The sequence below is a fragment of the Protomyctophum parallelum genome (assembly GCF_964188405.1).
Source record: "Protomyctophum parallelum genome assembly, chromosome: 14".
NCBI lineage: Eukaryota > Metazoa > Chordata > Actinopteri > Myctophiformes > Myctophidae > Protomyctophum > Protomyctophum parallelum.
In genome coordinates, this window is record NC_139709.1 from 37,890,965 (window position 1) to 37,916,313 (window position 25,349).

Below are 25,349 nucleotides of genomic sequence, written 5' to 3' on the forward strand. Positions count from 1 at the left end.
TTGATTGAATGAATACTTTATTTACAGTTTGGAAATAGTACAGAGGTACACTTTTACAATGATGCTATTGTTTCCAGTGTGGTCCTGTGTATTCAATTCAGAAACTGAAATCATAGCTGATTGATTGATTGATTAAAATATTTATTAACAGTATGCATTGCAGAATGGGTACATTTCAAGCACAACTCAATACAAAAACTGTTAACTGTGGACGACACCATAAGCATTACAGTTGTCAATTAATCAGAACATTTATTTATATAACAGCTTTATAAGCTTGTTATATTCCTACAGCACAGTGTTTTACATGTCATATAGTAGCTAGAGAAATATATAAAACAATATTCAACTATATTCAAATATATTTTGTATTACAAAATACGGGGATTTTGCCTATTGCAGCCTTGTGGAAATAAGTACAATACCTGCACTCTAGTGGACTAATCTGCAGACAGAGTCACAGCACTACATTATAAAACAATTCCATGTCCAACCAGGGCCCCCAAAATTGATACGCTCTACGTATTTGACCCCCATCATTGTGCAAGGGACTTTTTTCCTTTTCATTGATTTAATTAGGCTTATGTACGTATTTGTTCTCTGTTTTTAAAATCAGTAAACGTTAAGCTACACCGTGTAGACAGAAATGGGGTTCAAGTCCAACTATACAGTTGCAACTCAAGTTCGTTTTTCTAAGAATAAGTGTTAAATCAAGTTAAATCAAATTAAATCAGAAACAGCCAAGACATCCTGGTTCTACGGCTTCTCCACCAGTACTACTGGCCAGCATGGTGCCCTCCCCATGCAGGCCGGTGGGCCTACAGTGTTCCTCATGCATGTTCTGCAGCTGAAACAAAACAACACATATGTAAATATTTTGGAGGATATAATAATCATCATACATAGCAGCAATCATGGATTGGAGGCTGACTTTTTTGTTGTGCAAACCTTTCTTTGGATGCATGGATTGTGTGTACCAAGTAGGCTACGACGTGTTGTACGTGCAGATTGCTTATAAAACACTGCTGTCGGTCAGGTACCCCTACAAGGCAACCCAAAGGCACCTCCATACCTTCAAAGATTATGATAAAACCCTAGAACCTCTCTGGCTCACATGGATCAGCACAGGAATGCTGTCTGAGCATAAACACACTGCTCCACACCTCCTAAACTCTTCCCCCTTCCCTATAAATACACTGGACAACATGTTATTTAGATTGCATGCAGCAGATGCTAGCTAGATTCATTGTTTACCTCGTATCCTATAGTTTATTTTAAGCTCTAGATGTTGTTGTTTGCTGACTAGAGTTGATGTTTAGTTACTCTGCTTATTCTGATCTCACACTTGGATGGATAGTGGATAATGGATATTGCCTCCTTTTGTATTTTTAAAATGTAAAATATTAAATTAAAACCATGCAAGACATATACAATAGGGATTGATTGATTGATTGAAATATTTATTAACAGTTTGTAGAATTTACAGTACATTTTAAGCACAAACTCAATACAAAGACTGTCAACTGTGAGTGGACGACCCAATTAAGCATTACACTTGTTTACAACAGGGTCCACATTGTTCAATTCATCAAAACATTTAAAGACATACAGACATTTAGAGACATACAAATAGACATTTCTATGTAGCTAAAGTACAGAACAGGAATTCATCATATGGGAAGCAAAAAAGGGAAAAGATACAATATACAGTGAGGGAAAATGGGGGGGGGGGGGGTGGGGGGGGATTCAGATTTTACAGAGGCCAGTTTCGAATTGCAGCCATCCGTAGGTGCCCTTTGAGAGCGGTTTTGAAGGAGTCAAGGGATTCACATGTCTTAATGACTGTTGGTAGGGCGTTCCACATTTTGGTGGCATAGGAGCGAAAAGAATTTAGTCCCTTGTTTGTGCCGAATCTGGGTTGTACATGGTTTGTTGCACTCCCTCTGGTGTTGTGGGTGTGGACTTCGTTTACATTAAGGAAGTATTTAGACAGGTACATGGGTATCTTGGTGGTGTATCGAATCTTGTGGACCAGACCCATTGCAAGATGCTGTACTCTGTCGTCGACCCTAAGCCATCCCAGCCTGTCAAAGTGGGCAGGGGTGAGGTGGGTTCGGGGGGTGAGGCCAAGTAGGAGCCTGACCAGTTTGTTTTGGGAGGTCTGGAGCCTTGTTTTAAGGGCCTTTGAGGTGCTGTGGTACCAAGAGGTGGATGCATAGTCAAAGAAACCTTGTACGAGGGCTCCTGTTAAGGTCTTCAAGGTGTTTTTGCTGACCAGTGAGGAGATCCTGTAAAGGAATCTTGTTCTTTGATTGACTTTTTTGATTACGTTGGTGGCCATTTTATCACCGGAAAGATTGGCCTCCAGGATGGAACCTAGGTAGGTAATTTCATCTTTTCGTGTGATAATATTGTCACCCACTCTAACCAAGAAGCCATCTGCCTTGCTGAGTTTACTATTTGATCCGAAGAGGATGGATTCAGTTTTTCCCAGGTGTAAGGATAGTTTGTTATCAGCGAGCCAGGTGCAGATTCTACCGAGTTCAGAGCTGAGGGTCTTTTCAACCTGCAGTTTGTTCCTGTCCGAGACCAGCAGTGCTGAGTCATCTGCGAACAGGAACAAGTTGCAGTCACAAGCTGAAGTCATGTCGTTAACATAAATTAGGAACAGTAAAGGCCCTAGTATGCTTCCTTGTGGGACGCCACAGCTCACTGGGAGGGGAGGGGACAGTGTTCCGTTCACCTCCACCATCTGTTCTCTCCCCTCCAGGTAGGATTGCATCCAGCTCACTGATGTGCTATCAAAACCAATAGCTTTAAGCTTGTTAACCAGTATGGAGTGGTTCACGGTGTCAAAAGCCTTTTGGAGGTCCAGCATGACCATGCCGCAGTATTTTCCAGCATCCACCTCGTGTTTGATGTGATCGCTCAAATAGAGGAGGCATGTGTCAGTGGAGTGGGATGTTCTGAAACCAGATTGGAACTCGTACAGCAATTTATTAGAGGCAAGATACTTTTCAACCTGTTCATAGACTATTTTTTCCATCACTTTCGAGATGGAGCTTAGAATAGAAATAGGGCGGTAGTTGCCGGGTTCTAATTTACTCCCTTTTTTGTACAAGGGGGTTACTTTGGCCAGTTTAAAATCTTGGGGGACCTGTCCCTGTTTGATGGAGAGGTTAACTATGTGGGTGATGACTGGAGCTATGGAAAAGGCTGAGTCTCTGAGAAATTTGGAGGGAATATTGTCATGGCCAGTGGCCTTGTGGGGTTGGAGGGCACTCAGTTTTTTAAGTACCTCCTCGGTTGTTACCATTGTCATTTTAAAATCATCTTTACAAACAAAGGGCACTTCATGCTTGAGTCCCCTGGCCTATGTTAATGAACAAAGTCAGTTTTATAGGTACTATAGATCAGTTCAGAGGTTGTCAAACATTTTCACCCCAAAAATGATATCTCTGCTGTCTGGAAGGAAACACCTAACTTTCTACTTTTATTGTTGTGAAGCACTTTATGACTGTGTGTGAAAGGTGCTCTACAGTTTACAGACAGACAGACAGACAGACAGAAATGTGGTGATATGTTTACCATCTGTGCAAATTTTCTCCAAACACAACCGATGAAAGGCTCGTTGGTGTTTGGATCCGGGCTACAAACTACACACCAGACCTGGAGCTGAAGACAGGGACAAAACAGACAGATTGTTGAGCATGTCAGAATACTCTAAATTATTATGAAATCGATGAGAATGGATAAATATGGCAGTTTGATCTCATGTGAGTATTTATTTGTCTAAATGAGAAGTAATTTAAACATGGGACAGCAGATGAATGTAATTAATGATAGCTGGCTGGTGATACTAGTGTGTGAAATAATAAATGCATAACATGGAATTGTGTTTTGGAACAGCATAATCTCCATAGTGAATGCTCTGAATGTAGTATATTTGACACACACCTTTTTGAAACGACAGTCGGAGCGATGTCTGTGTCCACTTGCATCGTTAACCTTCTTGCAGTGTGTGTTCATTAAGCGTACATCCATTCTCACCCGGGATGACACCTACAAGACAACGTACCAGACTTTTCATTTTCATTTAATTTTAATGTATCAGACACTCTTATCCAGTGGCGGAAAAAGTACTCACATTTTTTACTTTAGTAAGTATCAATACTGCAATGTAGAAATACTCTGTTAAATGGTAAATTTTTAACACTTATCCAAAGCACTTTACATAAATTGTGCATTACATTCAGTATGTGACTGTAATCCCACAAAGCTCAAGGACTGTCATTCATCCAACATTCAGTTTACACATACTGTACTCCTGACTGAGTAGCTACAGATCATTCATAGGAGCAATTAGGGGTTCAGGGTCTTGCTCAAGGACACTTCGACACTAACTCTGGGGGAGCATGGTTCACATCTAGCTGCTCAACCGGTCACTCTACCCTTGAGCCAATGTCACTTGAGTAAATGTACTTAGAACTCTCTACCATTGATCTAGAGTGACTCACAAGCGTGAGTTCAGAATAAGAGATGAGTAAACTAAACAAGGAACTATAGCATCTGTCTAAACAATGTTTTGTTCATAAATTCATTGGAGCTTCCGGGCATAGGTTTATCAAATAGCCTATATGTACCTAAACAGTGCACCTAACCTGTACATTTAAAATTATAGGATAGGCCAGGTAAACTAACTATGCATGTGCCTAAACAACATGCTCTATAAATAACAGTCTTAAAGGACCACTTCACCACTTTTCAACCTATCTTCATATAATAGGTCCTCACTAATAATCATAAAAAATGTCACGATTTGTTTCTACTCAGTCTGTGTCTCATAGGACAGCCCTTCTATGAGACACAGACCGAGTATAGAAAAGAAAAAGTGGTGAAGTGGTCCTTTAACAACTTATGTTGTCAGCTTACCCCCTTCCAAGTCCACTAAACCATACAACATTAAAAAAAATCACACCTGTGTGAACCGAGTGGTGCAACTCCCCTCTCCCCCCCCTCCTCTCTCTCTCTCGCTCTGCTCAGCTTTATTATGGATATCAATGAACCTAGACAGTCAGTAGTTGGATTTGCGTCCAGCAGGTGGCAGCCATGTGACATACTTCTCTCTTTCCAATTTCACGCATGCGCACACCAATCGTGCTCATGACGGATACCCACATGATACCCACGGACATTCCTGATTGTAGGAGTGGTTGCACCACTCAAAAATGTTGTTTCTTGAAATATTAATTTTTACGTTTCTGATCTAGCTGAACTATTCTACAGCATTAAAACCAGTGGGCGGTGACGTCACAGAGTGCGTTTAGTGTGCCTTATTTACGAACGACCAGTTACAACACACCATTCACACTGAGCAACCCTACCCTGAGGGTAGGGTTGCTCATAGCCCTACAAGCAGAACCCAATGCTACTGAAGTTTCTGACATTTTTTAGACCCAGAGCATTGGGTCCTATTCCACCTCCACCCTGCCACCTGGTACGCACACATATATAAACGTAAACAACTTCGGATAAGTCCTTCTGCGCTCTTTCAGGACTTTTTTTTCGTGTGAGGGCTTCTGAATGTGTGAACCTATAAATACCGCTGCGAATATCTCCTGTGGCGCGGAAGCCGTTAAGTATTTATATTTTTTGTTTGAACGATTTGGTCGCTTTGATTCTTCTCTTCCTTCCTTGTTTATTGACACCTCATTGTACCGCCTATCTGGCTAGCTAGTGGCGCTATAGCTATGACAGAGCAGATCAGAGGCAGGGACGTAGCCGGCACAAGCCAACCGCACACCGGGAGGCGGTACAATAAACGGTAAACAAACAAGAAGAAATAAAGCGACCAAATCGGTCAAACAAAGATTAAAAATACTTAACGGCTTCCGCGCCACAGGAGATATTCGCAGCGGAATGTATAGGTACTTATAGTTCACAAATTCAGAAGCCCTCAAAGGAAAACAGGCCGCAGATACGATGTTACGGAGCATATTTATGTCCGCGTTCCAAAATTCCCATACGAAAATATAACTATATTTTGAACAGGGACCCTACATAAAACTCATCCAAATTTCAGAAAAGCTTTATGGAGGGTTCCGAGAGGGGCTATAGGTTGCTCATTGCGTGCACTCGGCACACAGCATAAACGAACAGTGCACTGAATAAACGAACGACAAGAGAGCACACCAGTGCGTTCAGGGCGCATTTCCGAACGCGCCCTACATTGTAATAGCACTGACGTCACCTCCCACTCTGGGCGTTTTGGTGTAGAGCACATCAAAGCCTTCTACAAAAACCTTGGTGTTTGTAAAGATGATTTCAAAATGGCAATGGTAACAACCGAGGAGGTATTTAAAAAACTGAGTGCCCTACAACCCCACAAGGCCACTGGCCATGACAATATCCCCTCCAAATTTCTCAGAGACTCAGCCTTTTCCATAGCTCCAGTCATCACCCACATAGTTAACCTCTCCATCAAACAGGGACAGGTCCCCCAAGATTTTAAACTGGCCAAAGTAACCCCCTTGTACAAAAAAGGGAGTAAATTAGAACCCGGCAACTACCGCCCTATTTCTATTCTAAGCTCCATCTCGAAAGTGATGGAAAAAATAGTCTATGAACAGGTTGAAAAGTATCTTGCCACTAATAAATTGCTGTACGAGTTCCAATCTGGTTTCAGAACATCCCACTCCACTGACACATGCCTCCTCTATTTGAGCGACCACATCAAACACGAGGTGGACGCTGGAAAATACTGCGGCATGGTCATGCTGGACCTCCAAAAGGCTTTTGACACCGTGAACCACTCCATACTGGTTAACAAGCTTAAAGCTATTGGTTTTGATAGCACATCAGTGAGCTGGATGCAATCCTACCTGGAGGGGAGAGAACAGATGGTGGAGGTGAACGGAACACTGTCCCCTCCCCTCCCAGTGAGCTGTGGCGTCCCACAAGGAAGCATACTAGGGCCTTTACTGTTCCTAATATATGTTAACGACATGACTTCAGCTTGTGACTGCAACTTGTTCCTGTTCGCAGATGACTCAGCACTGCTGGTCTCGGACAGGAACAAACTGCAGGTTGAAAAGACCCTCAGCTCTGAACTCGGTAGAATCTGCACCTGGCTCGCTGATAACAAACTATCCTTACACCTGGGAAAAACTGAATCCATCCTCTTCGGATCAAATAGTAATCTCAGCAAGGCAGATGGCTTCTTGGTTAGAGTGGGTGACAATATTATCACACGAAAAGATCAAATTACCTACCTAGGTTCCATCCTGGAGGCCAATCTTTCCGGTGATAAGATGGCCACCAACGTAATCAAAAAAGTCAATCAAAGAACAAGATTCCTTTACAGGATCTCCTCACTGGTCAGCAAAAACATCTTGAAGACCTTAACAGGAGCCCTCGTACAAGGTTTCTTTGACTATGCATCCACCTCTTGGTACCACAGCACCTCAAAGGCCCTTAAAACAAGGCTCCAGACCTCCCAAAACAAACTGGTCAGGCTCCTACTTGGCCTCACCCCCCGAACCCACCTCACCCCTGCCCACTTTGACAGGCTGGGATGGCTTAGGGTCGACGACAGAGTACAGCATCTTGCAATGGGTCTGGTCCACAAGATTCGATACACCACCAAGATACCCATGTACCTGTCTAAATACTTCCTTAGTGTAAACGAAGTCCACACCCACAACACCAGAGGGAGTACAACAAACCATGTACAACCCAGATTCGGCACAAACAAGGGACTAAATTCTTTTCGCTCCTATGCCACCAAAATGTGGAACGCCCTACCAACAGTCATTAAGACATGTGAATCCCTTGACTCCTTCAAAACCGCTCTCAAAGGGCACCTACGGATGGCTGCAATTCGAAACTGGCCACTGTAAAATCTGAATCCCCCCCCCCCCCCACCCCATTTCCCCTCACTGTATATGTATCTTTTCCCTTTTTGCTTCCTATATGATGAATTCCTGTTCTGTTCTTTAGCTACATAGAAGTGTCTATTTGTATGTCTCTAAATGTTTTGATGAATTGAACAATGTGGACCCTGTTGTAAACAAGTGTAATGCTTAATTGGGTCGTCCACTCACAGTTAACAGTCTTTGTATTGAGTTTGTGCTTAAAATGTACTGTAAATTCTACAAACTGTTAATAAATATTTCAATCAATCAATCAAAGACCACTGTGTCTCAAGTGAACTCACTCAGTGTTGCACAAATATTTATTCAAGACACAAAATAAGACAACATTACCTCTTTTATTTCATGACCATTAGGATACTTTCCAAATTTAAAGAAGTTCAGATGGCCAAAATCCCAATCTTGATTTGCTTTGATAATAGCCAGATCAACAAACTTCTTGAGGCGATATTCCATCTGGTTGTAACGTGTGTCGGCTGTAGTTAGGCAGACGACAGCAGTCAGGAACAAGATGCACAGTAGAAGTCCCTTCATCTTCTTCAACATGTACTTTCACAGTTCACAGGATATATTGTTGTGGAGTTGGTTAAATGTTTGCAGACGTTCAAAGCGAGAGTTCAATCGTCTCTCTCCGGGGGTCAAAGAACAGATGATGTAAATTGCAAGCTACGCCTACTGTGTGATTTGGGCGAAGAACAACAATGGAGGAATGTGCAAAGTAAACACAGCAGCAAGATTTGTGAGTTGCTGTGATAGCCAGGAGAAGGATATATCAAATGGAACACAACCACCCTAAAGACCAATCATTGTTATTTTTGACATTCCTGAGTTTGCTACAAGCATTTGGTTCGTGTTCAAACTAGCAGTCACTGATAAGTGATAACCTCGCCTCACCAGGCTTTCCGCCTCGGAGGAAGTCGTAGGATGGACAGTAACGTCACGTAATGCGACGGGGCCCTTCTGCATAATTTTATGACGCTTTTCTGTGACGTCGCTTTCGGTTCCTTGCTGCTCGTGGAGAGCAACAAACAAACACGTCGCAGGTTTCACACGGTAGACCCACTGCTCTGTGAGTTAATTATGTCTTTAAAACCTGACGATTATTTTGTTTCGTTTACTTTCAAATGACAATTTAAACTTGTTGACGAACTGAATGGAAAGAAGCTAACTGTGACTGGTTAAGCTAACCTTCAGCTAGCCACACTGGCACTGCTAACATTAGAATGGTATTATAAATGAATACATGTTAAAATGAAACACAATGATGTTTGAAAGTACACGTACGTTTACGTTTGTGTTGTTGTAGAAGATATTTAACAGTTTCTCAAATGGCATACTATAGTCTATACTATAGACTATAGTATGTATAGTATTAGACTATATTGTCATCTTCTGTACTGTGGTAATCTGTACTATAGACTCTATAGTACAGATTACCACAGTACAGAAGATGACAATATAGTCTAATAAAGTCTACCGATATATGGATTTTATTATACAGAATACAGTCTTATCAGTGTATCTCAAACTTTTTTTCATGTCAAGGACCCCACCCCCAATTCATATTAGAACCTACATCTGAAATGGCTTTGTTTCAGGAACCCCATTCAAGATCTGTGTGGTTAAAATGTCAAATTATAAGGTTTGGGGAAAATGGCAGATCTGACTACAAGCTGAATGGCATCACTTTGATTGATTGAATACTTTATTAAAAGGACATGGAACGTTTAATGCTAAAAAGATTGAACCCAATAAATCACTATTTTTGTGTCCATTGGGGTCCTGTGTATTAATCTGATACATGACTATAATGTTCTAAATGGATACAAGTATTTTGATGCCATCTGGCTGGAGACCCCCTGGAACCACCTCAAGCACTCCTGGGGGTACCCAGACCCCAGTTTGAGAACCAGTGATGTGTACTGTTTATGTTTGGTTTGTTAGTTGTGACAGACAGGCACAGCAGTCATTACACTACAGTATTATACATTTTTGCACATTAAATCATCTAAATTTACTGTAATTATTAATGTGATTATACATCTAACCTGTGGTTCTCAAACGTTTTTGACTCAGTGCGGGCACCCTTGTAATAACCTTTTCATCCACAGCACCCCTAAATTACATACGTCTTAGAATCTTCTATTATGGTACGTCCTATTATAGGACAGACCTGAAAATAAGTTTGTATACTTTACATTTAACCACTTTGATCCTTTTGGTGAAGACACTTGGTTTAGACATTTGTTCCAACATACCAAGAGTCCGAATCCGATACCGACACCCTACCCAAACACTAACCTACCCCTAACTGGATGCGGACACCACGGGTGATTTGTAACCTGCAGCATGGGTGATTTGTAACCAGGACTGTCGGACTCTTGCGGTGTGTGTGTGTCGCAACTCTCTCATATAAATGTGGGGGGATCCCCCAGATGATCTGCTTTAATGTGCAACATTGTTTTCTCACTCAACAGTAAAGTATAAGTGTATTACACCACGGTATCTGTACATTTCTAAGGTGACAATCGACGAAGGACTTTTTAACGCTGTTTGGCTACACAATGTGTCAGCCTGCAATGCGTTCAGGCTTACGGTCAAAAAAGGCAAATTGTATGCAAAATGTCATTCATGAAATCGCTGTCCTAAAATGTTGATGTCCTCACAAGTACTGTATATTAATACAGTGTGTGTGACTGTGTGTGTGTGTGTGTGTGTGTGTGTGTGTGTGTGTGTGCGCGCGCATCAAGGCAGAATGCGTCAGTCATGTCCATGCAGTCGATGCTGCAGGACCGCATGGCAGCAGCGCAGGGCCTGCTGCAGCGCGTGGAGGCACTGTGCACGGCACAGCCTCGCAGCGTGGAGGGACGCGCCAAGCTCTGCAGCAAGCTGAAGGCGGAGCTGCGCTTCCTGCGCCGTGTGGAGGCCGGTACGCCGTCACCTCTTGTCTACACTCATAGTCATTATATAATCGCTTAATCAACCGCAATTATTTGAGTCATCATTGGAACGTATTTTAGCATAGTCGTTGCAATCGTTACCATGTTGGAGACGTGTTTATAATGTTTTCAAAGGTAGTGGAAATGGAAGATCACAAAAAACCGGGAGACATATTTTTGATTGCTTACCTCGCTAAGATTACGATAAAGTCGCTGATGATCGCTCGCTTCATATTTTGAACGATCAAAATCACGGAGAGCTCCTTAGATTACGTGCGCCAAGCTTTTCTTTGTAAACGGTAAACAGGGAAGTGAACGACAACACGCAAGGCGTATGGTGCAGAAGGAGATGGCAAAAAAAGAAAAATAATAATCTCTCGTATGATATCAATGAAAATGCGCTAGCAACCCGTCGGTTGGATTAGTTATGACATTCCCACACGTCGTATGGTCTAAATGGGTTAACATGGGAATAACAATTGACAGTGTTGTCCCCTATAGAAATCATAAATGTAATTTTTATGTTCCAACGTTAAATGGGAAAACACAATTGAATCGTTATCATTTGTGTGACAATTAAAAGTAAAATGTCATGATTGACAGGCAAAGTGCTGATCAAAGAGTCCCACCTCCAGAGCACTAACCTCGCCCACCTGACCGCCATCGTCCAATCAGCTGAGAGCCTGACGGATGTCATGAGTGTGCTACACGTGTTCTCATACCTGGACAGGTTCGTTTTTCTGTTTTTCGTTCGTTCGCTCTTTTGTTTTTTCAATTTCAGAAGTTTGCTTTTAGTGTTGGTTTCAGTTTAAATTTCCATTGTAATATGGGGTAGTCAAGGGCGAGATTGAAATTATTTTGGTACGCAGAGAGAGGCCACAAACTCATTAGCCTCAGTTGTTCATTAGCTTGGAATCCCCATCGATGATGTCACTGGTAGACAGGTTTCTGAACTGTCCATAGTCCGACAGTGCGAGTCGACAGGAATAATAATCTTATAATGAGCATTAGTGAGGACTGAGAACGATAATGGCTCATTTAAGTAAAACTCAATTGTAGTTTTGGTTATTTTGTAAATTGTATTTAATTCCAACTATAACTGTGTGCTACGTGGACAGAGGTGGGACCAAGCAGTGTCTGGTGGTGGATGTGGTAGCCAATGGCGGACACACCTGGGTGAAAGCCATTGGTCGCAAGGCAGAGGCTCTCCATAACATCTGGCAGGGGCGGGGCCAATACGGAGACAAGAGCATCATCAGCCAGGCCGAGGACTTCCTGGAGGCCAGGTAGTGTTTCCTGTCAAATTTAGGCATTTAGCAGACGCTCTTATCTGGAGCAAGGCAAACGCATGCATTCCGTAGAGTGCGGAGAGATAGTTTTAGTGCCTAAAGAAACTAGGATTGCAGCCGGTAAACCAAGAATCTTTGTCCTGTGCATCTTTATTCATATGTTCCAATGTTCAAACACAATTAAATCTTTAATCGATATTATCTGTGTGACAATTAATCGCTACCTTAAATTTGCAATCGTGACAGCCCTACATGACAAAAACCCTTGTGTCGTCAGTGGTCAGCAGCCCGTCCAGTACAGCCAGCCCAGCGTCATCTTTGCTTTCTACAACGGCGTGTCCCGTCCCATGGCCGACACCCTGAGGGCCATGGGCGTCAACGTGCGCGGAGACATTGTGGCGGTCAACGCCGAAGAGGGAGGGGCGGAGCAGGAGGAGGAGGAGGAGGCGGGCACAGCACAAGATGGGATTGAACGCAAGGAGGAAGGTGGCAGCGAGGGTGATGATGATGAAGAGGACGATGATGATGACGATGAAGCAGCACGTCTGACCAGAGTGGATCGAGACACGGTGGTGGAGCGTCTGGCCTTCCCTGAGGTGGGTAGGAATCTAGTTACATTTGGTTTATTTATTTAGATTACATTTACTTAGTTTATTTATTCAGTTTACATGTAGTTTATTTATTTTGTCACAATTGGGTATTGGTGCAGGATTTATTTGTATACTTTTTGAGGGGTGCTAGGCCCTCCAATACATGGCTTTTGAAGATTACGTCATATGGCAGCCATTCTCAGTCAGAGAGTTTCCCTCCACGGTTGGTTTCAGCAAATAGGTGGCATTCTCTGTACACACGGAGACGACAACGTTTGCCACTCTGGGAGGTGGTTTCAAAATTTGCCGGTTAAGTCCCCAAAAACGCTGTATCCGTCTGGCAGAAAGGGCAGATCAGCTAAATACTTGCCCGGGTAACGCAGAATACGTTCTCGTCTGGACACCACCTAAGTAACGCAACACATTGTGAGCTTGTAGATTGGCTAGCTCATCCCAGAATAGCGATGCTAGGGTTCAAAGTGGTTACAGTAACAAAAAAGTAACTAGTCATTGTTATTTTCTAGTTACGATACTTTTATACATTTATTTAGCATTTTGTGTTTCCTCTTCCCCACTCAGCTGAAGGTGGAGGAGTGTTGCAGGGTCAACCTGGACATCACCACCCTCATCACGTATGTGTCATCTCTGTCACACGGACAATGTCACTTCTCCTTCAAAGAGGAGGTGCTGACCGAGCAGGCGGCGCAGGAGAGACAAGAGAAGGTATCTACGTTGTGCATGACATCACTGTGATGTCACTATCACTCCCTTCACTCAAAAAAAGAGAAGAAAAAAACCAAGTCGGCTGTTCTTTATCGCTGATAGATTTATTTATTTTTCATATTTTTATCCCACGATTGTTGTAACCCATTCTTTTAAGCCAGTGGCTGACCAGGGGGGGCAGTATAGAGACCAGGATTACTATTATGTTTTTTGTGAGGGTACTTCAAGGGGCTACCTATGCACTCCAATGTTGAAGCGTTGGGCCCTAGTGGTAAGAGGAAGGACTGCAGGCGGACCCGTGGATTCTTGACGAGGAAACCCCGTGCAACCGAGCGCCCAATGTTAAAGCCCAGCTGCACTTCCGCATTTCCGGACTTCCGGACACCAAAATTTGGTGCCCAAATGCTGAATCAGGAAATAGACGGTACTTCCGGCAGCCTTCCGGGTGCTTCAAAACGCCACTGAGCAACTTCCACTGACATGAATAGCGGAGGGGGCGGAGCTTCGCGCCAGTTTAGTCTCTATCCTTTTAATACTCTATGGGGTACTTACCCTACGGAGGAGAGAACACGCCCCAAGTGCCCACAGCGTCCCCCGGCGGGACCCTTTAGCTGTGAGGCGACAGCGCTACCGACTGCGCCACTGTGCCCCTGCTGATGAATTTATTACTGCAATTTAAACTGGACCATTTAAAACCTTACATGAGAGACATGCTTCTACAAAATGATTAAAGCTTGTTTTGTCCTCCTTAGGTTCTACCCAAACTGGACTCGTTCATGAAGGACAAGGAACTTTTCGCCTGCCAGTCGGCCGTTCACGATTTCCACGTGATCCTGGGGACGCTGGGCGGACCGGGAGAGAAGCAGCGGGCAGACGAGCTGCTGGCCCGGGTCCGAGTGGTTCCTGACCAGCCTACAGAACGCACACACACACTCACTACCAGTTCAAAGGTCAACCACAGGTCAGTGGTTTACTCTTCAACTACTGTATTAGTACACATTTTAGTTACTATTAATTGACCTGAGAAATTACATTTTTTGATACTTGTACTCTACCTCAGAGGCAAATATTGTACATTACATCTTGTGTACAGGTACATAAGAGTAAAACTTATTAAAGATTGCCACCGCCACTATTATTTTACAGCTTTTGTGGATTTAGATTATTATAAAACAGACATGCCCACTTTGGTATTTGAAAATAGCTGATGTACTAGATCAAAAAAGTTGGTCAAAATTTGATTTTGAATTTACTTTACTGTATTGTAAGTGTATTTATTTATTTTTGTACTTTTACTTTAATGCAGGCCTTTCACTTGTAACAAAGTATTTTTGTATTAAGGTACTTAAGTGATGTTTCAGGGATATTTTAATGTTTTTTAAGTTGCTTGATTCAGTGTGTGTGTGTGTGCGCCGCAGGTCTCTCATGATCTTCGGAACGGGCGACAGCCTCAGGGCCATCACCATGACGGCCAACAGTGGCTTTGTCAGAGCGGCGGCCAATCAGGGCGTCCGATACAGCGTGTTCATCCACCAACCACGCGCTCTGACAGAGGGGAAGGAGTGGAGGGCCACTCCCATATGACATGTCATTCAATTAGGTTTGCTTGGTGATCATTAAAGGTAGTTTAAGAGATATTTATTATTTGGGTACAACAAAAAAAAAAAAATCTTCTTTAAAAAAAAAAGGCTAAATAGCTCTATATTAATCATGTTAATAATTGCTATAGGGTTTGTTCAGTAACAGGAGTCTCCAGTTCTATAATAAACATAAAATAGGAGAGAGTACCCATTTATCATTTATTTGTGTTATGTCATTTATTCTGTATCCTGTATGACTTTTCTCTCCTGAATAAATCAAATTGGTATGACCTGAAAATGGAAGACTGGAGAGATGGGAAGACTTCCTGTTAATGAACGGACAACTCTATAGCAATGATTACTGTCAGACTATAGAGCTATTTAACACTCCTTAACACAATGACTTAATCACTTAATCACCTTTAATATTTTATGCTGTTAAACTGTTTGTTTATTCAGTCGTGAGCCTTGTTTATTTTTTGGAAGAATTGCTGCAATTCATTGTTTATTGTTTTTCCTACAAGATGTACAGAATGTTTCTGTCAGTATCTGCAGATGGAATATTTACTTTATGTACAGATAAGTATAAATATCCTGTATGAAATATGTACTAAAAATAATAATAAAGCATTCGAAGACTGAAACGACACAATGTGACAGAGTTAATTTATACTCTATAGGATGACGGTGTTGCTTGCTTATACACACTGATATTCAAGTTAACTGAATAAATAAAGAAGCAGTGATTTTAAACCTTTTTAATTTCAAGGAGCCCCAGTTTGATATAGTTGGGTGGAAACCTTGTTGAGAGCTCTTAAACCATTAAAGGGATATTTCATTTTTTTCAACATGTTTGGGGTAATTTTAACGCCTAGTCTGTCTAGCTTTTGTGCATGTGCACCCCAGAAGTATTATTCAGTATTTAGATATTTGATATTCATTCTATCAGACACTAACTTCAAACTAAATGTTAACCATGTTGGATTCATTGAAAGTGGTTAATTCAGTTTATTTTTGTAAGTTTGAGTTCCACTGAGATAGGCCTACCACATTAACTTTTTAGCTCTCGACTTGAAGCGTTTTGGAACCGCTGCTAAACAGGACTTGACTTAACCTGTGCTGTGACGGTGTTTCGCACCAAAAATAATTATCTACATCACACTGCTGTGATGACCATTGTGAGCTTGTAGATCTGCCATTTTTGGTGCCAACAAGTATAAATTAGGCATACAAGCCAAAGGATTAAGGAAATAAAAGACACACTGGCCTCCAAACAGTGGGTCAGTGGGTCATTTGTAGGTCATGACTCGAGTGAAAATCCTCTGTGGGGACTGAGAACTTGAATCCACTTGAATTAGTCTGACACGTCAACACAAAGAACCAAAACTAACAACTCAACTATTAGCATTACAATACTCACGGTTGCCTGCTTTACATGACTTTAACCTAACATTAAGTACTGTTTAAGTAAGTAGGCAGGCTACCATTATACTCAAGTCCTCATCAGGGCGGTTTCACACATTTCAAGGACATTTCATCCCAACTAGAATGAAAAGGTAAAGCAAGTGATATGTTCTTGTTAAAACTTGTTAAAGTTCAAAGCCATTTACTAAATGGAAAATATATTTTCACATTCCTGAAACCAGTCCTAGGCCCTTTTTGAAACTAGCTCCTCGCCACTCGACCTACACACTTCCACTCGGTTTGAGCATAGATATATAAATAATAGAGATGGCACTGGGATTCCCCTCCCATCCAGTGCCGTATTTTTTTTAGCGATGGACCGACTTTTTGGCCAATAGATATAATTAATTGCTGTTATGGCCGATAACAATATGATGTCAATATGATCTCATTCTGTATTAAGGAAATATATATTTTAAGGCTTGTATATAACTCTGAAATTAGAAATGTTCCAACTGGTTGACTCTTTTGAAAGCTTCCCCAGAAAACATTGATACAATTGCAGCCTTCATTGCAGTAATTATTTTATAATAAAACATCTGCTAAAACCGATATATTATTTTACCAATACATCCTTTTAAGGCCAATATCGGCCGATACCGATGCGTTTTCCGATTAATCTCCCATCACTAATATATATATATACGAGACTATAGCACCTGACGAAGCTCACGGCGAAACGCGCCGCACCAATAAATAAGTTTGATGCAGTAAGTTGTCCGTCTCTGTTCCCTGGAATGTGCAGTCCCTTCCTTGGAAGGTTTTTCTCTTTTTTGTGAGAGAGAGAGAGATATATATATATATATATAATATATATATATATATAATATATATACATACATATACACACAGTCCCGTTTTAAAACTGCAAAGATATTTGACAAAATCCACAGATGAGTTATCAATGTTACCATTTATTTTAAAAACAACGGTATACAAGTTGCATTTACCAAAAGTAAAAGATAATGCATATATTTGCTGATGTGTGGAACAGTTGACATTATTATAAGATGTTTTGTTAAAAGAGACATCTTTACTGGGTTTCTGAGTTGTATACATTCAAACATTTGATTCTTTTGATTAAAAAAAAACCCTGAAGTGTTTAGGTTTGCTGTCGTGTCACTCGTTGATATATAAATACAACTATACATTATTTGCGTAAATGTAACAGCTTTTTTTAAACTTATCGTAGCTGTTGGGCAGAAACCTCATATCTCCATATTTATTTTAATCTTTATTAATGCCCTACTTCATAACACATAAAACAGCCGATCTACAAGCTTACACCGCATTGTTATCTTCTAGATCTGCTATAAGTGTTAGTGTGTGTCTGTGGGGTTTTATAAATACTGAACCAATGAAAAGTATTAACAAGAGCTGTTGACTAAATAATAACTACAGATTGGATCCATTGGAGCGCAGGTTTCTTTAACATTTCCTGAAAGTAAAATTCTCTTTTCATTTTTACATACAAGGTTTCCACCTGACAGTGATGTTCGACATCATGGGCTGTATCGCAACACAATGACATCACAGAATGCTTATTTATGTATTCACTACATAATCACATATTTAAACGAGGTATCTCATCCATGGCGGTTTTGGTTTGCTGGTGAATCATCCTTACTTTAGAAAACTAAAACTAAAAACAAACATATTCCTTGTAAAATACCAAATGAACAAATTAATCGTTCAGTTTGAGTTGTGTCCAAATGTGTTGTTGTGAATCTACAGATTCCAGCTATACTTGCATCAGGGTTGTTGATTGTTCTGCGTTGTCTTTATAAAAAAAGGTAAATAAAGTAATTTCTCTCAGCACCTTGTTGTGGCCTCCAATGTTCATAAAACGGACCTTAGGTGTGCTGTACTATATGCACTTCCCCCCATATGTTTATGACAAAGGTAACCGATTGCTACGCGTTGTGGGCTTGCATATCAGCCATTTCCAGCTAATGTTCCTCCAACAATAAGGATGCTAGGGCTCAAGTGCGTAAAAAGATCAATATATGCTCCTTCTGACATATAAAAAAAAGTTTTGAACAGTCAGGACACCACACTTGGAGGCGCAGGAGCATCCGAAGGGGGAAAAGCCACCAAAGGTTCTGAATGACATAAAAATGTAGTTCTCAATCTCAACTCCCTTTCCCGAAAAAACAAATAAAGTCCAGACTTCAGAAGGAACGTTTTAAACTGTGCCGGAATAAGAGCCAAAGGCGGTTTGGGATCAGAAATAGCGGTGCTGCTGTTCTGTCCGAGCTGATTGGGCCTGCTGCTGTGAACTTTGTGTGTTCCGTGGGCCTCCCACCTGGACGGGTCTGAGTCCAGACCAGGGGTCCTGAAGCATCTTCGGACTGAAGTACTTCTCCACCCCTCCGTTACGCTGGCCCTGTGGCGAACCCTGAAAACCAAACATCCCGGAGCAATGATTAGCCTACTATTACACTACAACACAAAAACATCACTTTCACCACGTAAAAACGTCTCGAAAAAAACTGTGGTTGAACAATAAGCAGCCAGCTCAAATATGCAGCTTCACTTTAGAAACAAGCCTAGCCTTGGATCAACATTTCTTTATTTTTTTTACCTGGTAGCTGTTATGATGCTGGTTGTGTGGGGAGCGTCCATACGGAGAGCGGAATCCCCCAGGTCCTCCCCGGGGACTGAGGCTGTGGCGCGGCTTGTGGTGGCTCCTGCCTCCGTGGCCTCCCGCTGGACCTCCGTAACCTCCACCTCCTCTGTTAAAATGAACCGGAGATCCACCGGGAGAGCCTCCGTACTGACCTCCTCCTCTGGGCACGAAGGACGGAGACCTGGCTCCGCGGGGAGGCCCCCAGGAGTGGGGAGACTGAGGGCCGGGGCCCCACGGTGGAGGAGAGCCGACCCAGGGAGGAGACTGGAGGCCCCCGGAGGAGGCTCGGTGGCCCCCGCCGCCGCCGGGACTCTGGTGCTGCTGCTGCATGTTGTTTCGATGCATTTGTTAAAGGTTTAAATGCCAAACAAACGATTAGCTAAGACTAAGATAACCAACTAAGCGCTGTTAACGTAAAAGGTTAAACGTGGCTAAAGGTATTAAGGTAAATAGACTAGACGTTGAGTTCGAAGTCTAGTCTGTACTCTGTTCTGTACGAAGTGAACCGAACAAGTAACCCGCTTCGCTTCTGTTGTTGTTTATATCCACACAGGAACCGGACATGAACCGCAAACCTGTTCCGTTTCTTAAAACAAGCCACTAGCTGCGATACACCGTCACCTAGTGGTGGCACGCCTTCATTACACACAGATAATGTATGTAGGCATTTAGCACTTTGTAATTTTAGTAGTAAAACACGAGGTAAATCAAGTAATACATCAAATAGGCCTACTTATAGTAATCTAGGTAGGTATAGCCAGGTAAACCAATATAAACATATCATCTGAAACCAAAACCAAAGTGTACTCATACTAGGTACAGTATAATTACAAATAAATAACATGTCATGTTTTTTAACTTGTTTTGAAACATTTGTGTAATTTATTTATTTTGTCACCGAGGCAAACATGGTTAGAACAGAACTTGACCATTAAATAAAGGGGTGTAAAGCAATTGTTCATGCAGTTTTGTCATAAAAACGACATTGTGTCAGAAATGAGTCTCTGACTGTTTCTTATGTCTTACAGTCTTACGTTTCTATTACTCTCAGGCTCTGCTACAATAGTTAACAATACGGTATGTATTGAGTTTGTGCTTAAAATGTACTGTAAATTCTACAAACTGTTAATAAATATTTCAATCAATCAATCAAAAAACGGTCAGTTTAATTGTGTGTGTGTGTGTGTGTGTGTGTGTGTGTGTGTGTGTGTGTGTGTGTGTGTGTGTGTGTGTGTGTGTGTGTGTGCGCGCGCGCGTGCGTGCGTCTGTGCGTGCGTGTGTGTGTGTGTGGGGGGGGGGGGGGTGGGGGTGGGGTGCTACTAAAATATGTGCCCACTTAACACCTGAAAAAAAGTGACGTGAAAGAGTTCCATTGTTCCACTGCATGGTTTTGATTGCCCCCCCCCCCCCCCAGTGTAAATACAGCAAGAAATAAAATAAATAAAACAGGTTTCTGTTCTTTTAGGTTTCAGTTCAGGCCTTGATTAGTCCACATAGGCCTACATGTCTTTTGGCTATGTATGCCATGTAATATAAATAGGCCCTATAGCTACTTTATTACATAAAAGGGTATTTCCACAGTAACAACAGCGTTGTAAAGTGGACATCTGTGCTTCAACAACAACAACAAAATGTTTTAATTATAAAGGTAAAAATAAAACGTTTAAAGACATCAAACTGTAAAACGAATAATTTGGAAAATGGTCTGAAATAATGTGAAGTATAGGCTGTGTACATGATTTGAACATGCATGATATTGTCAGACCTACAACAACTTATTGTTATAAATAAAGCATTTGGAACATTTAACATTTGACATTTAAGGCTGAATAATTGCTACAAAACCAGTGTAGGCTATAGCCAGTCATTTTGGGCGTAGATATTTGGCCTTAAATGTAAAATGCTTTATTTATTTTCTTACATTTAGGAAACATTCAGGCACCCACAATGTTAAGATGCGCCCACTCTTTCCTGTTACCATTCTAAAGCATGAAGCATTTAATCACTCCATCCTCTACTGTTACTGATGGATATTTATTTATCTACCATATGACTAGAATGCAAGGACTGTATAGGACTGTATAGGACTGTATTAATAATATTAAACAATAGCTTAGGATCGATAGCTTGAGAGCTAGAGCTAGAAAGAACTCCGGAGCACCGGAACTGAATAAATACTTATACTTTAGAAAGTAATCTAAGTACCATAAATACTCTTTACCAGAATAGAAGCAGAGGGCTTGTAACTTTACAGAAATGGATATAAAAACCATTTAGGCTATGATGAGTAAAAGTCAGAGTATAACAGAGTTAACCAATATACCTTAGAATGAATTGACGGACACAAGAAAGAGAACTCAGACAAGCAGAACTTAGAGGGAGGTTCGATCAGATATATTCACCATTGCTTCGGGAGAGAAGAAGACATGTCATCCGGACAGCGTTTCACAACGATCTCTCCCCATGTTCAAATTGAACAGGGTTGATATAGCATACCGTAATCAATACACCGAACAATGTGTTGAACAACAAGGTTAAAAAACATATTTGTTCACAAATGGACAGATAATGCAAGACGTCACGAATATTGCACACAGGAACTATCTCACGGGGCAGAGATAGTCCTGATATGAATATCAGTTAGTGGGACCGGGGGAGACAGGGCAGTTTACCAGTCTGTCAGAGCGAATACTAACTTTCAAGGGCAAAAACACAGAGGCTGGGTGTTATGGCCAACGAAAACAAAACAATTCTTATCTACCAACGCTGGCTAGGGAAAAGGGTTACTATCGAGACTCCGGCAGGGCCAGAACCATACTATTTTAACGTCAGTGGGACAGCCGGACATCAAATGTCAGTCACAGGGCAATTAGATTAAAAGGTCAAAAGGTCAAAAGGCCATTCACCCACAAACTAGACCAAATATATCTATCAACTCCATCGCATTTTGTGGGCGAATGGTCATGTGACCCCTGACAATATCAAATCCTCAGGGGAAACTTTACTTTAACAATGAATCAAACAGGAACAGAATGGCAACAGGAACAATGAAAAAAAACAAAAAACACAATGATTTCAACTTTACTAGGCATAAAATCCTTATTTCGTGGGAAAGAGAAAGAATGGCTTTTCTCTCTTGATGATGATGATGATGATGAAGATATCTTCGGGGCCGGCAACCGACCCAGCAAACCGTTGCAGCCTCCTGGCCGGCGAGATGTGTCATTTGACCACATGAGTGTTCATTTTTGGAGCAGTTCTTCTGGCTCGCCATCAGCTCTTTGTCGGAACTGAATCTGCGAGAGTTCTTTTGGACAGTCAACCAGCTCTTAGTCGGAGCGGACTGCATGCCCTAGTTCTTCCGATTCTTCGCCCCTCCCCCCCCCCATGACAGGTTCACAGATACATTCTCTGCAAACCGCCATGTGGGCGATACTGATATGGCGTCACATGGTTCAAGAGCTTGGAGAGGGGAAACGGGGTATTCCGATGGTGATATTATTCATGCGCTCCAGCGCGAGGTCGCAACAATGTCTTTGGGAGTCCCTTAGTACCATATAAAGGTCAAAATATAGAATCAAGTGATACTGGGGAGATTAATGCCTAGTCCAATCAAACTCATGATGATAAAAACCAAAATAATAAAATGGAGAAGGAGATGTTCCTATCTTAACAATTTAGGGTGAAAGGGGTGGTTCTGGGATAATAGGTTATGTTATGTGGAAAATAAAGCTAACTGTTTACAGGGGGGATATTCCAATTTAGGGGAAATATGAATCCAATATGAAATTTAAAATAATCAAAATATGGTGAGGTGGGATAATGAATCATAATGGAATGAAATTTAGATTGTCCCAAAGATGGGATAAATCAGTTCAAATAATCTATGTAATGGGTTCTCAGATCTTATGATGAAATGGAATGGTTATAAGAGTAAATATTAAATCAAATCAAATCAAAATTACCTAATATTTATTTAATTGTGGGGAGAAGGGAATATTAGGGGAACATGTCTTGGGAAGCAGATATTAGCAAACAGAAAAGAAAAACATTCAATAAACCACATACAACATGAAAACAAAAAAAATGTCTGGTGAAACGAAAACAAAAAATGTCTGGTGAAACGTGAGTGGAATAAATTTGTTCCATATGGGAAATCTATGGGCAACTGATTAGGGCAAACTGTTCTGGGGGTTGGGCCTAACCATAGTGAATTCAGACGGTTCTGAGTTGGGTCGGGATCAAGTGTCAAACCTTGTACAAGGATGGAATGTCGACGTCCACAATCAACAGAGCAATCAGACAAATGAAGAGAAGTCAGACCAGCCGAACAATCTCCCTCGTATTTTGTGGAAGTCGAAATTCCGTCGGTTTGTCCCTTGAACACGACCCGCACAGAAGTCCGTATCTGGAGATAAAACAGATAAAACAAAGAACAAACTGGTGAATGAAATGAAAATAAATAAAATAAAACATAAAATAATAAAATAAAATAATTCTGACAAACACTTCAAACTGGTTCTAACACCTGCGCATGTGCACTGGGCAGATGAAAGGCAGAAAGAGAAAGGTATCTTAAAAAAAATATATATATATATATATATTTATTCATATTTCTCCTGAGGGCCTGGTCTTTATCAAAATAACCAATATTTATATAGATATTATATTTCTCCTGAGCGTTCCGTAAAAATGCACTTTTTATGGTCTGACGACCGTTGAATCCGAACGACACATGTTAAAGTATGTAAACGACTGATCGTTCACATGTTATGCACAAAATGATGTCTTAGCTGGTATTGAGCTGTATGCCTCCCAGAAATAACTGATTATTCTGGGGTAGTTAAAAGTATGTGGTTGACTTATCAATACACATGTTTTGTAAAGTATGTAAACGACTGATCGTTCACATGTTATGATTGCTTTCAGGAATAACTGATCATTCTGAAGGCCTGGATGAACAAACTGATCTATTCACCCCAAAATTGGCACACCAATTTACTGATAAACTGTATGCCTCCCAGAACAAACTGATCTATTCTGGGGGATTAAAAGTATGTGGTTGACTGATCAATACACATGTTTTGTAAAGTATGTAAACGACTGATCGTTCACATGTTATGATTGCTTTCAGGAATAACTGATCATTCTGAAGGCCTGGATGAACAAACTGATCTATTCACCCCAAAATTGGCACACCAATTTACTGATAAACTGTATGCCTCCCAGAACAAACTGATCTATTCTGGGGGATTAAAAGTATGTGGTTGACTGATCAATACACATGTTTTGTAAAGTATGTAAACGACTGATCGTTCACATGTTATGATTGCTTTCAGGAATAACTGATCATTCTGAAGGCCTGGATGAACAAACTGATCTATTCACCCCAAAATTGGCACACCAATTTACTGATAAACTGTATGCCTCCCAGAACAAACTGATCTATTCTGGGGGATTAAAAGTATGTGGTTGACTGATCAATACACATGTTTTGCATCGGCTTTAGCTGGTATTGCTTTCAGAGATAACTGATTATTCTGAAAGATGGGTGTGGACAAACTGATCTATTCACCCCACTTGGCACACTAATTTACTGATAAACTAGTTGTGCTACTTGCCGCGCACAGAAATCAAGACTAACTGTGACATCTGTTAGACTATAGCACCTGAATTGTCAACATAAAGAATTCAAATTAGAAAAATAAAATTCGATTTAAAATCAAAAGCGAAAATTAAAATAAAATTAAAATTAAAATTAAAATTAAAATTAAAATTAAAATTAAAATCAAAATTAAAATTAAAATCAAAATTAAATTTTAAATTTAAATTTAAAAAATAAAAACAAAATAAAAATTGTAAAAATAAATGTCAATAAAATAAATACATTTAAATAAATTAATTAATAATACTGGGAAGTTTACCTAACGTAAAAATGAAATATTAAATGTTATTTAGTTGTGTTTTAGTAGAATGGAGGCTATACTTGAGAAATGGTGGAATCGGAGTCTGACAGTAATTGTCGTCTTGATCCTATATTTCTTAATAATGTAATATTAAATGTAGAACTCACGCACACATGCAAACACAGAGAGAGAGAGAGAGATATCAAAGAACAGTGTGATCTGTTCGCTTTGGAAAATGGTGAAATGATCCTTTAAGGGGAAAACATTCTAAAGGGAGAATAACTAAGAGTTTACACTG

At 40.9% G+C, this 25,349-nt stretch overlaps 2 protein-coding genes and 1 long non-coding RNA gene across 3 annotated transcripts; 1 reads left to right on the forward strand and 2 right to left on the reverse strand.

Annotated features, from left to right (window-relative positions):
- Positions 1-155: 155 nt before the first annotated feature.
- LOC310870625 lies at positions 156-8,557 on the reverse strand. Its single transcript, XR_014570250.1, has 4 exons — positions 8,265-8,557; positions 3,958-4,062; positions 3,589-3,675; positions 156-847 (listed from the first exon to the last, which is right to left on the reverse strand). It is a non-coding gene; the product is annotated as an uncharacterized lncRNA (long non-coding RNA).
- Positions 8,558-8,921: 364 nt separating this feature from the next.
- Positions 8,922-15,698, forward strand: LOC310870620 (UPF0415 protein C7orf25 homolog). The gene is made up of 8 exons (XM_083781878.1): positions 8,922-9,000; positions 10,686-10,860; positions 11,474-11,600; positions 11,989-12,156; positions 12,437-12,755; positions 13,329-13,472; positions 14,225-14,433; positions 14,891-15,698. The coding sequence occupies exons 2-8, from the start codon at positions 10,698-10,700 to the stop codon at positions 15,054-15,056; spliced, it is 1,296 nt and encodes a 431-aa protein (XP_083638004.1). The 5' UTR covers positions 8,922-9,000; positions 10,686-10,697; the 3' UTR covers positions 15,057-15,698.
- Positions 15,699-18,557: 2,859 nt separating this feature from the next.
- On the reverse strand, positions 18,558-19,651 carry mplkip (M-phase specific PLK1 interacting protein). Its single transcript, XM_083781883.1, has 2 exons — positions 19,101-19,651; positions 18,558-18,914 (listed from the first exon to the last, which is right to left on the reverse strand). Exons 1-2 carry the CDS (start codon positions 19,488-19,490, stop codon positions 18,741-18,743), a joined length of 564 nt encoding a protein of 187 aa, XP_083638009.1. The 5' UTR covers positions 19,491-19,651; the 3' UTR covers positions 18,558-18,740.
- Positions 19,652-25,349: the final 5,698 nt, after the last annotated feature.